General features: G+C 32.6%; 1 protein-coding gene across 1 annotated transcript; it reads left to right on the top strand.

Moving 5' to 3' along the window:
* Positions 1–5,737: 5,737 nt before the first annotated feature.
* LHW (transcription factor-like protein) lies at positions 5,738–11,889 on the top strand. The gene is made up of 10 exons (XM_022286230.2): positions 5,738–6,428; positions 7,442–7,654; positions 7,748–7,829; positions 8,148–8,189; positions 8,276–8,335; positions 8,681–10,555; positions 10,653–10,754; positions 10,900–11,040; positions 11,160–11,285; positions 11,371–11,889. The coding sequence occupies exons 1-10, from the start codon at positions 6,334–6,336 to the stop codon at positions 11,551–11,553; spliced, it is 2,919 nt and encodes a 972-aa protein (XP_022141922.1). The 5' UTR covers positions 5,738–6,333; the 3' UTR covers positions 11,554–11,889.
* The last annotated feature ends 242 nt before the right edge of the window (positions 11,890–12,131 follow it).

Raw genomic sequence — 12,131 nt, 5'->3', positions numbered from 1 at the left:
ATTTTAAATAAAAAGATAGGTATGACAACAAATATTTAATAGTTGAAAAACTAAATTGAACTAACCTCAAAAGTATGAAAATTAAAAATACAATTTAAACTTTTTTGTTAGGTAAATCCAATTATGCTATGCTAAGAAACCCAAAGAAAAAAGGAAAAAAAAAAAAACATTCATTCACTTTATGGGGAGAGGAGTGGGATTTATGGGCTCAAAACAAAGGCATGCCTATATTGCTTAGACACCTCATAGCCATAAAATAAAAAAGTAATAATAATAAGTGGTAGATTATTTTTATTTACCTATTTCAATCTTTAACTATTTTTCACTATATATTCATTCATTGAACCCGAGCTGTTTTGCTAATAATTTCCTCTTTTTTTTTGTTTTTTAAATGTTTTTTTTTCAAGTTTTAAAATGATAATTTTAGAAGCACTTTAGAATGTGGAAAGCATTAAAAAAAAAACAAATAGTTATTGAACAATATTGGGTTTTAAAAAGGAAAAGTAAGAAAATTGAATGATGATCAAAATACCCTTTTTTTTAGGTTCTTGGTTAGTTTTATTTTATTTTATTTTTTTTTGTCAAGAAATATTTTTTCTACCAATTTAGAAGGTTTTGAATTCTTAACCAAAATTAAAAATTGAGGTTTGATTTGATAACTAATTTCATTTTCAATTTCCTTTTCTAGTTTTTAAAAATATTTTTTTTTCGAATCAATTTCAATTATTTTAAAAGTATTGCATCGGTATATGTGGATAGAACAACAAAAATTTAGGTCCCCTTCAATAAGCATTTTCATTTTCTACTTTTGAAATTTAAGCTCGGTAAAAATAGTTTTATCCATGTATTTCTTTATTTAAAAACATTTTCAAAAGTCTAAACCAAATTTTTAAAACTAAAAAAAATTGTTTTCAAAATTTTATTTTTGTTTCTAAAATTTGGCTAACAGGTCAAATATGGCTTTAAAAATGTTGAAAACATATCAAAATAAATTGTGAAAATAGAAAATTAAAAATAAAATTGTCATCAAACGGGACCTTAGATAATCAACAAGCATTCCACGTCAACACTCTATTATATAAATTTGAAGAACGTAGCCAAAAATTTTTAAAGTTGGGAGGCATGTTTATAATTTAACCAAAAAATATGATTAAGAAACTACAAATTTAAATAAGTTAATTTATTAGATAAATTGTGAAGGCATAAAAATGCTTTTAAAATGAGTAAATAAAAATTGAAGATAATCCATTATCAAATCCAATCCAACCAATTGTATTTATTTGAATTAATTAATTGACGTTAGTTATTTTAAAAAGATAATTAGAAAAAAGTTTTAATACGGCAAAGGTACAAACATCCAATAATCGAGAAAGTGAATGTACTTTGAACTTGCTAGAATATACCCACACCATTATTGCTATAAAGTTTTCTATTTTTTATTTTTAATTATTAGGTATTTACTTTTTATTTCATAAATTAATTCTGATTTATCGTACATCTTCAAAATGAAGGAAAAGGTAAGAGAAAATAGACTTTTTTTTTCTAATATTATTTTGTTCTCAATACTTTTATTTTTTATTTTGGTCTCAATACTTTTATTTTTTAAAATATTTATTTTAATCTTTGTATTTTCAATTTTCATTCATAGTTATTTTCAAAACGCCTATTTAGACTTGTATATTTTTAAAAGGTAACAAATTTGATTCCAGTTTACAAAATTTTTAAACAATAATAATTCTTTAATACTGAAATTTAGTGAGTGTAATTATCCTGATAAAATTATGATTGGATTAAATGAGATAAAAATGAAAATAAATGGATGAAAATTGTCACTTTTTAAAAGTATGTGACCAAAATGGATGTTTGAAAGTTCATGGACTAAATAAACAAAAGTTGAGAGTACAGAAACTAAAATTCTCGTTTTAAAAGTATGTGAACTAAAATGAACTAAGGTTGAAAGTAAATGACCAAATTAGTATTTAAAAATATAAAATTACAAATAATTTAAATACGTAGGAATAGTTATTAATTCTTTACCAGTCGAGTTAGGTTCAGAAAAAGATAAGACGTATTTTATTTTTTTTTCTCCTTTTTAATATTACATGATTGATTATAAAAAAAATCGGTAAAGAACCAAAGTTCCAAATTGAATATGAAACGATTTAGTATTTCTTTATTGATTCTTATCTAATCAAAAAAAGGAATTTTTTTCTTTCCGATCCAGGGGTTGATTCCTTTTTCTTGAGATTTAATCTCATTTTGGTTCTTTCAACCTTTTTATTACGTTTTGGTTCCTTGAGCTATCAAAATGTTTATTTTATCGCTAAAGTGAGCATAGCTCAGCAGTAATTGACATATATTTTCAACTAAGAGGTTGTGAGTTCGATCTTCTAGTATTTGTCCACCCCCAATCCCTGTAATTGTGTCAACCAATCAACATTTATCTGGTGTTCACACCTAATACACATACTCGAGATTTATATTATTAATTTGTGAAGTAATTGACGCAAAATAATGACTATTTTCTTTTAGAAATTTGATATTGAAATAAAAATTTTAAAAGTTTAAGAATCCAAATGACATTTTGAAAAGTTTAGGATTAAAATAAAATATACCAGAAGTTCAAGGACTAGGAGTTTAAAAATCTCATTTTTTTCTCTCTCCTCCTCTAATACATATTTATAATATGCGGAGAAGTTGAATGTTTTATAAATATCTCAATTATCTAAAAACAATGAACACATTTGTTATTTACCCTCTTAATGTATTATTTGAATTGTGTTTAAAACGTTTCTTAGGACGTTATTTTTTCTTTCTCAAAATGTAAAATGATGTGAATCCATCTAATAAAATGACTTTATGAACAAGGTCAAACTTTTCATCGATGATAAATTGATTTTATGAACCTTACCCTATAGATAACTAATATGTACATAACTTTATAAAGTCCAAGATCTTGAACTTTGATGTTAAAAAAAAAAAAAATCGTGAACTTTGCTTTGATTTGTTAAAATTATATATTCTTAATATTTCCATATTTGGAGATTGTTTTTTAACTAGTTTTTTCAAATATATTATTATCACCATCTTGACTTTAAAATGTTGAAAATGTATTTAGATGGAAAATATAATAATATTCTTCCTTTGGTTTTCTATGATCTTCTCCTTCTTTTATGTTTAGATTTAAGCACGATTTTGGTTTCTCCGTCCTTTTTCTTTTCTTTTTTTCATTTTGATCCTTATATTTTTAATGGTTTATTTTAATTATATACTTTCAACTTTTGCTTAGTGACCCTACTTTCAAATGTCCATAATGTTTTTGTAATTTAAAAAAAAATTGACCAATTTGATTCCTATTTACAAAATTTTACAAAGCATACCCATAATGGAAACCCTTGGATACAAATTTATGGCTACTTTTGAAGAAATTTAATGAGTGAAGTGTTATACTAAAATTATGATGGAAAAAATGAGATAAAAATGAAAATAAAAGATCATAATAGTCAATTTTTAAAATTGTAGGAATAAAAATAATAATAAAAAATAAAAAAGTAGTAAATTATATATAAAAAAAAACAGACGTTTTGAAAGGAAAAGTAAAAATATAAATATTTTAAAAATACATAAACAAACAAAAGCTAAAAATACAAAAACTAAAATAACATTTATACGAACCTTATCTAGAGAAAGTCATCGGTGAAATAAAGATACCAAAAAAAATATAATAATAATAATAAATAAAAGGACTTAAAGGATAAGAATAGAATAACATATAAGCTATTTATACTGAATCCAAGTGTCACATATTACAAATGTATTATTAAAATATTAAAATTATGAATAAAATGTGGTTAAGTTAAATAGCAAATGGAGTTGATTTTAAAATTTCAAATTCTACCCTTTGAAAAGTTAATACTTTTTTGTTAAAATGCTAGACAAAATCAATAAATTTGGATGGTATTAAAATTTGGAACTTTCAAAATCTTAGAAATAAAATCAAAACCAACAATCATGCATCACGTCAGAGCTCAAATCTAAATCCCTCAATTTTGAAAAACATTTAATTAGTAATATATGATATATATTGCATCATGAAAATCGTTTAATGGTTCAATGATAAATTTTTTTTTTGCTTTGTTTACTAGTTTCTTAGTTCTATATCTACCTCTGGTCTCATGCACGAGTAGATTACTCTACAACAATCACCTATCTAGATATTAAAATTTAACAAATTTCTGACCACGTATGTATTAGAAAAAGTGCGATTCATCTATAAAGATTAAATAAATGAAATTTAAGAGTATTTTAAAAGATTGCACAAAAAAAGAAAATGGTAGGTGACACGTGCCTTTTATTATTATTATGTTTTTTAATTAATTTTTGGTTGCCCCGTTTTCTTTCTTTATCGAAAGTAATAAAGTAAACAAAGTGAGGTTGCATGATAATTAGAAAAAAAGGAAAAAAAAAGAAAATAGTATTTGAAGGACAGGAATTATTTAATTTTTAATTTTATGGGGCAGGGGTGTGAAGGGACATAAAGGGTAATTAAACTGAAAAGGTAAGGGCAATCTAGTATCTTACGTCACCGCGACAGCAACCCGCACTACATCACAGACCAACCAAACCCCACCACCTGTCCTCACTTCTGAAACTCCAGCGCCCTCCCCAATTACCCCTCCACTCTCCAAAACCGACAAAACTATACATTTTTATATGAATATATATAGAAAAGTTAATTTACGAATTTAGTCCCTTCCATACGGTTGTGTTTATTTAGCTGGTACGGCATAATCCATTTAGGTCCTGAAATTTGATTTGTAATGATTTAATTTTTGTATTTTTAAATCTGTAATAATTTGGTTCTCAAACTATAGTATGTAATAATTAACTGACAATAGTTTTAAATTTGTAACATTTAGTCCCTATCATATAATTTTTTGTTAAATTTCTTATGTATTTAGATGGATAAACTGATCAAAGACCAAATATGTTTATAAATTATAAAGACTAGATCGTTATTAGATAAAAATCAATACTTAATTTTGACAAAAATTTTTACAGTAGGATTTAGATTGTTACAAATTTTAAACTATAAAAATAAAATTGTTACGTACTAAAGTGTAGGGACTAAATTATTACAAATTAAAAATCAGAAACCAAGTCATTACTTTAACAAAATACAAGAATCAAATATAGTTTTTTTAACCTGAGATAATCTCCTGGTTAACATTATCATACTTTTGACTAATAAGACAGAGAAATAAAAACAATGGTAGAGATTTTTTTATTTATAATTTTTTTTTTCAAAAAGATAAATAGCTGTCAAATTTGGATATCAATGAGAAGATTCTCACTTACCGGTAAAAGAAATAACTAACAACGGATGATTTTGACATGACATCTATAAGTGTAGAAAATAAGGATAGAGAGACAAGGTAGAAACTAAAATTTTTTTGGCTCGCCTGTTATTTGGTTGATGAACTACTCTCTCGAACAATTTCGTTCTAAATTATTAGCATTTAATTAAATCAGTATCTTCAAATTTGAATATAACTCAATCAATGAATCTCTAGTTAAAAAAAATAAAGGAAATATATATATATATAGAAAGAAGCCGCAGTGGTAGTTTTTGTAAATACTTTGAAAGCGGAGGCTGTATTGGTAAACTCACCTTTTCTCCTTCAGTTCTTTTTATGGCGGACTTCACCGGACCTGCTGCGCTTTTCTCACAGAGTGATTACGAGAGAAATTTTTTGCAGAGCCGAAGTGAAAGAGAAAGAAAGGGAAGAACCAAAAACAAAGAAACCCATTTTCAATCTCATCTCAGTGAACAAACCTCCGATTCAGAAACCAGCTCCACTTCCGTCGTCTTCTCGGAGTTTGATTTCTGTTTTTTCCCCTTCTGAGGCTCAGAAATGGAGCAGATCATGGCTGTGTACAAGATTCAGACCTGTGGGATAGTGTAGGTGTTTTGGGGTTGAGCGATTTTTCGCTGTTCCTGCTCCGCTAAACACTACTCCCACTTCTTCCCCCTTTCGTTTCTTTTTTCAGCTTTCGGCTCGCCGGAGCATGGCTTGCCGGAGAAAAATCGTCGGAAATCTTGACCCACAGAGGAAGAGGAGCGGTGGTTTGAGAACGAAGCAGGCGGGGAGAGGATCGTGCCGCGGAAGTTAGAAATTGGAATGGAGAAATCCGAAAAAGCTTGGGAAATGTACTGTCTCTCCGGCGCTTGAGCATTTTCCAATTCTTGTTCTCTACTGTATCCTGTCGGATTTGGAAAAGTATTCTCGTTTCAGAAACAAAAGAAAAACATTGGGTTCGAGCTCTCCAGCCATGGGTTTTTTGCTAAAAGAGATTCTCAAGGCTCTGTGCGGTTCGAATCAGTGGTCTTATGCTGTGTTCTGGAAGATCGGCTGCCAAAATTCCAAGTAAGATTTTATTCTTCACCAACCCCATGAAATCTAAACTTTCTTATTTTCTTCCCACTTGCTTCGTTTTTGGGGTCATTAATCACAGTCCAGACTGAAGCAGTGGAATATCCCTTCAGAGAATAAAGCAATAAATGGGATCTGGGTTCATTGAATCGTTGGTTTAGTTCAAACTAGAAAGGAGAAGAAAAAAACTGAAAAAGTACCCAAGGGAGCATTAGATTTTCAGGATATTTTGTTAATTTTAGAATCCTGAAAAGTGGGAAGTTCATTAATTAGTTTTGGACTTATATCTTCCTTAAGTTGTGAAGTTTTGAAGTAGAACAGATATTATGTAGCTACGATCCATATGATTGGCTGAAGCAGAGTGTTAGATATATGTCCTTGTTCGGTTGTCACTGACTGCAACATCATTTTCTCTTTATTGGCAACCTTTTATGTCTTTATTTCTTTTTTTAGCTGATTTTTTCTTTTGGATGGATTCTACTTTGGTTCCGAAGAATCTCTGGGGAAGTAGATTTTCAAAATTTCATTTTCAAAATTTCAAAATTTCAAAATTTTCTTTGGAGATTAGGGGTCTTTGGCTTTAACTTTCTTGTTTGCTTTTTCTTGTTTATTTGTTTTTTTTTTCTACTTTCTTTCTAATTTCTTGGCTTCGTGGATTTGGAGTGAACTTTTGCTTTTTTTGGCCAGGGAGAGTCTTTGAGTAATGACTTGGTTTCAGCATTCAGAATTTGCTGCTGACAGAATAGAGTTGAAAGTTGATATATTCTTAGATCCATTTGACTCGTTTGTTTTCTTTTGGGAAAATGGAAAATTTCTCTTAAGTTGCTTGCTAAGTAGGATTTTCTTTTTTATTTCTCAGGCAACATGTAGGGTTTAATTTTTTTTTCCCTTCTTCTTTTAATGCTCTCATTCTTGCTCGCTTTTTGTTAGAATTTTGGGAAGTAAGTTTAAAGAAATAATTGGTTTCTTTGGAAACTAACGTGAGACATTTTTTTGGACTTTTGCAGGCTCCTGATTTGGGAAGAATACCATTGCCAACTCTTGCCCAGCTTCGAGTTTTCTGGAAGTGGGAGTTCCAAATTACCCCTTGGGGAGTTCGAAGGATGTTGGGGGTATTCCCAAAATTCCTCCACGAAGCAGGCGAATCATATGGAGGACAAACTTTATTCGCTAATTAACAGAATGATGTTGAATAAACAGATTAGTCTAGTAGGTGAAGGGTAAGCATCTTCCAGATCTCAATTATCTCCTGTTACTCTTCATTTTCAGTGCTTGTTTTTAACTGAACATGATATGCACGATTGTCGTTTCAGGATTGTTGGGCGAGCTGCATTTACAGGAAACCATCATTGGATTCTGTCAACCAATTACTCCAGGGATGCCTATCCAACAGAGGTATGTGTCCAATGTTTTTTGCTCCATCATTTTCTGTTTATGGAGTTGTTGGAATAGTGAGTATCCTCAATAATTCGGGACAAAACGTCATGTTTATCACAACAATTTGAAAATCCAAGTTTTTAATGGTTCCATCTTTTGAAACCAACTCTCCTGTCTTGTAGTCCTTTGATATTATACAACTGGTAAACATGCTTTTATGATGTTTCTCACATCTCCATAAATTTCCATGGTTGATGGGAAAGGTTCATGAGGAAAACAGAGGAAGATGTTAGTAATTCCATTGACCGAATTTTTTTCTTTGGTATGTGCTTTCAGGTTCTTAATGAGTTGCATCAACAATTTTTTGCTGGCATGCAGGTTTGATAGTTTTTCCTTTATCCATCCCCTGAAAATTATTGTTTTCTTTAGCAGTTCGATGAACAGATTTTGTATATCATTTGCAGACTGTTGCAGTTATTCCTGTTCTTCCTCATGGAGTTGTACAACTAGGCTCATCCTTTCCTGTGAGTACCTTTACTACCCGTTGAGTTATAATTCTGATTTCTGAGTAAACCTGTAGCACTTAACTAAGTGTCTTTTAAGATATATCTGGAGGATGGCACCGTTAGCTACCCTGTATTGATTCTTCTTGTATGTGGTTCTTTTTATTTTGTTTTGATTTGTTTTTTTCTAGTAGATCATTGGCAATGGCCAACCGGCTTTTATTTATACAAGGGTGTAAATGGTTCAGATATTCTGAGAATTGTGATAGTCTTTTTATAACATCTAGTATTAGCTTAATGACTTTTCTGTCTAATCTCATCATGCTGTCAAGTTTGTTTACCGATGTTCTCTAATTTATTCTTCAGATCATGGAAAACTTGATGTTCGTGAACAATGTAAGGAGTTTGATACTGCAGTTAGGGTCTGTACCTGGTGCTCTTCTATCTGAGAATTATGATGGAAAAGACCCAGTTGAGAAAATAGGCGTGCCTGTGGCTTTGGGAATGGCTGGACTTACAGACCCTTATCGAAATTGCAACATGATAAAACCGTCATTGATGGATGACAATTGCAACCGGCAAGAAAATTCATTGCTAGCTTCTAGGCCTGGTCAGCAATCTAATTATGGGTTCAGAGAGGTTCAGTTGAATCATCTTGCTGCGTCTTCAACATCTCAAAATTCGCAATTGACCCAAGCTTCGGTGATGCCTTGTAATAGTCTTGGTCAACCAAAAGTTACTCAACTGATGAAGCCAAATCTCCCTCCAAGAGACAATTTGGAGTATGGACGCGTTAGAGCAGAAGTGATTCTCCCAAATTCCGAGGCACGGTTTCATCAGCAGTCTTCTAGTTCTTTTTACAACTCCCAATCTGGCGTCTTTCCATCAAGTGCTGTTCATGGCAGCCTGAAATTAGTTGGAAATCAGAATTTTGCTGCTGCTAGTGCTCAGCAAGATGCTTATAACTGTTTAAATCCATCAAATAGTTGTAACCTGTCTCAATTGGTGGCACATGGTGTAAGAACCATCGATATTGAAAAGAGTTCTATGACCACTCCATTAGTTGAAAGTAGACAATCAAAGGAAAGGAAAAGTAGCAGTTTAAAACCATTTTCTGTTCCGGTCTCTCTTTCTAATGACTGCATAGCAACTGACAAAAGTGTTTACGGAGGCGAGCAGGGTGGAATGGAGGTACAAAACGTGCTCGAGTCCAAGGCAGAAGAGAGTTCTTTATCTGGTGGGGTAGATTGCTCGGTTACAACAGGTCAACTGATACTAGAGAACTCCAGTGGAAAAGAAAGTTTGGCAGCCATGAAGTGTCCTCAAATGAAGCTAGCTCCATCAGTTTCAGAGTCAAATCGAGATAATGATTTATTTGAAGCCCTTAATACTACCTGGACTCAACTGGAGAGTGCCATGTCCTTGAATGACTACATGCCTGGTCTTGCCAATGATTACCTGAACCATTTTTGTGGATTTGAGAGCCCGAAACTACCACACATAAAAAATGAACCAACACGTGCTCTACCTTCTACGGGGGATGACTTGTTTGATATTCTAGGTGTGGAGTACAAAAATAAACTACTCACTCGCAACTGGAATAGTTTATCTGAGAATGCACAAACTGAAGACAGGCAGAATTCTGGTGTATCTCAGATAATGAACAAGCTCGAGGCTGGATTGAGCTCGAATATCTCTTCCACATGTAGGAAGGTATCAGAATCTGGAATCAATTCCATGACAGCCTCTGACCAACTTTTAGATGCTGTAGTTTCCAGAGGTCACTCTGCCATCAAGCAGAGTTCAGATGATAGCACATCTTGTAGGACAACATTGACTAAAATCAGTAGCTCCTCTGGACCGATTAGCTCGATTTATCGACAGCCCAGTGCATCCAATCACTTGCAGAGGGGAGTTTTTAGCATCCCCAAGTCGATGGGTGAAGTAGGGACACCAGATAATAGTTCTTTCATATCTGGATGTAGACGAAACGATATGGCAAATTGTTCTCAAAGTTCTTCAGTATATGGATCTCAAATCAGTTCATGGGTTGAACAGGGAGATAACTTGAAGCGTGACAGTAGCGTGTCGACTGCCTATTCTAAGAGGCCTGATGAAGTGAATAAATCGAGTCGCAAAAGGCTTAAACCGGGAGAGAATCCTAGACCAAGGCCGAAAGATCGCCAGATGATACAAGATCGTGTTAAGGAGTTGCGGGAGATTGTCCCAAATGGGGCAAAAGTAATTTCTTCTGCATCTTAGACATCTAACTTTCCTCCCCTTGCTCATCTCATGATTCTAAGGAACTGATACAAATTTTGTCAATTTCTCTTAACAGTGTAGCATAGATGCATTACTTGAAAGAACCATCAAACATATGCTTTTCCTACAAAGTGTCACAAAGCATGCTGACAAGTTAAAACAGACTGGAGAGTCTAAGGTAGGGACTATTTACTTATATTTATCTTCTGTATTATTTTGGGTTTTCTCTTTGGATTTATTCCCATTTTCTTGATACCTATAAATGTTTTGACATATCTTCAGTGAAGAGTGTTGAGAGCTCTGTTTCCTTGGCTTATTTGCAGATCATTAGCAAAGAAGGTGGACTTTTTTTAAAAGACAACTTTGAGGGCGGGGCGACGTGGGCGTTTGAGGTTGGTTCACAAACTATGGTCTGCCCTATCGTAGTCGAGGATTTGAATCCGCCACGTCAGATGCTTGTGGAGGTAGGCCTTGCCAGAAACTCTCAACCTTTTGTACAATGTTTATCTCAGCATTTCATTTTACTTTTATGTTGTGATAGACATTCTACTTTTAGTTTATATGGATGCACTTTTTGTGGCAGATGCTTTGTGAAGAGAGGGGTTTCTTTTTGGAAATTGCTGATTTGATCCGTGGAATGGGCTTGACCATACTGAAAGGAGTAATGGAGGCACGGGACGACAAGATATGGGCGCGGTTTGCTGTTGAGGTAAGTCATGAACTCAGTCTTGGTGTACTCGTAGCAGTAGGCTCTCAGCTGTAATGCCTGTAATTCCTCAACTTGCTTATTACAGGCTAACCGGGATGTGACTCGGATGGAGATCTTCATGTCGCTCGTTCACCTGTTGGAGCAGACACTGAAAGGCAACAACGTATCGATGGCAAACGCGATAGATAACAGCCATATGATCGTTCACAACTCCTTCCCTCAGCCAACCCCGATCCCTGCAACCGGCAGGCCCAGTAGCTTGCAGTGAAGCAGCTGCCTACTATACAACTTCTCATGGGGATGTTGAGAGCGAGCCTCGGTATCGATATTGCTTGCTATGACTAACATGTTTCCAGTCCCAAGATCTCTGGTTGTTCTAACTCTTTATTTCTCAGCAGTTTATTATAAAACTAGAGATGTAATTTGCAACAAGTCAGTATTAGAGGGGGAAGATTTGTTTAGTGTATTTTAGGAGTGTGTTATTCTCTATGAATGTATAACTGTTTTGATGAAATTGAGGCTGCTGCTGTTCTCTCTATTTCAAGCCATTCAGCCATTTGAAACATATTCACTGTATAAGATCATAAATTATGTTTTCGTTTCAGGGTATTAGTTTTTCTTTGAGGTGCCGACATATTTGTGTCCATGACAACGATATCGACATTTCTATCGTGTTACAATATGAAAAATATCAATACTTTTTACTATTTTTTTATTTTTATAATATTTTTAGAGATATTAATCAACATTAACATTTTATAGATATTTTTATGAAATTGAGACATGAAATCCACCTTTGTAATCATTTAAACCAAACCAAAATTTAAAACTTTGGTTTGGACAAAA

Source organism: Momordica charantia (assembly GCF_013281855.1).
Source record: "Momordica charantia cultivar OHB3-1 chromosome 6 unlocalized genomic scaffold, Mcharantia_2.0 BLBB01000006.1, whole genome shotgun sequence".
NCBI classification, from domain to species: Eukaryota; Viridiplantae; Streptophyta; class Magnoliopsida; order Cucurbitales; family Cucurbitaceae; genus Momordica; species Momordica charantia.
The sequence above is the reverse complement of the archived record's forward strand: the minus strand, read 5'-3'. Positions and strand labels throughout refer to the sequence as shown.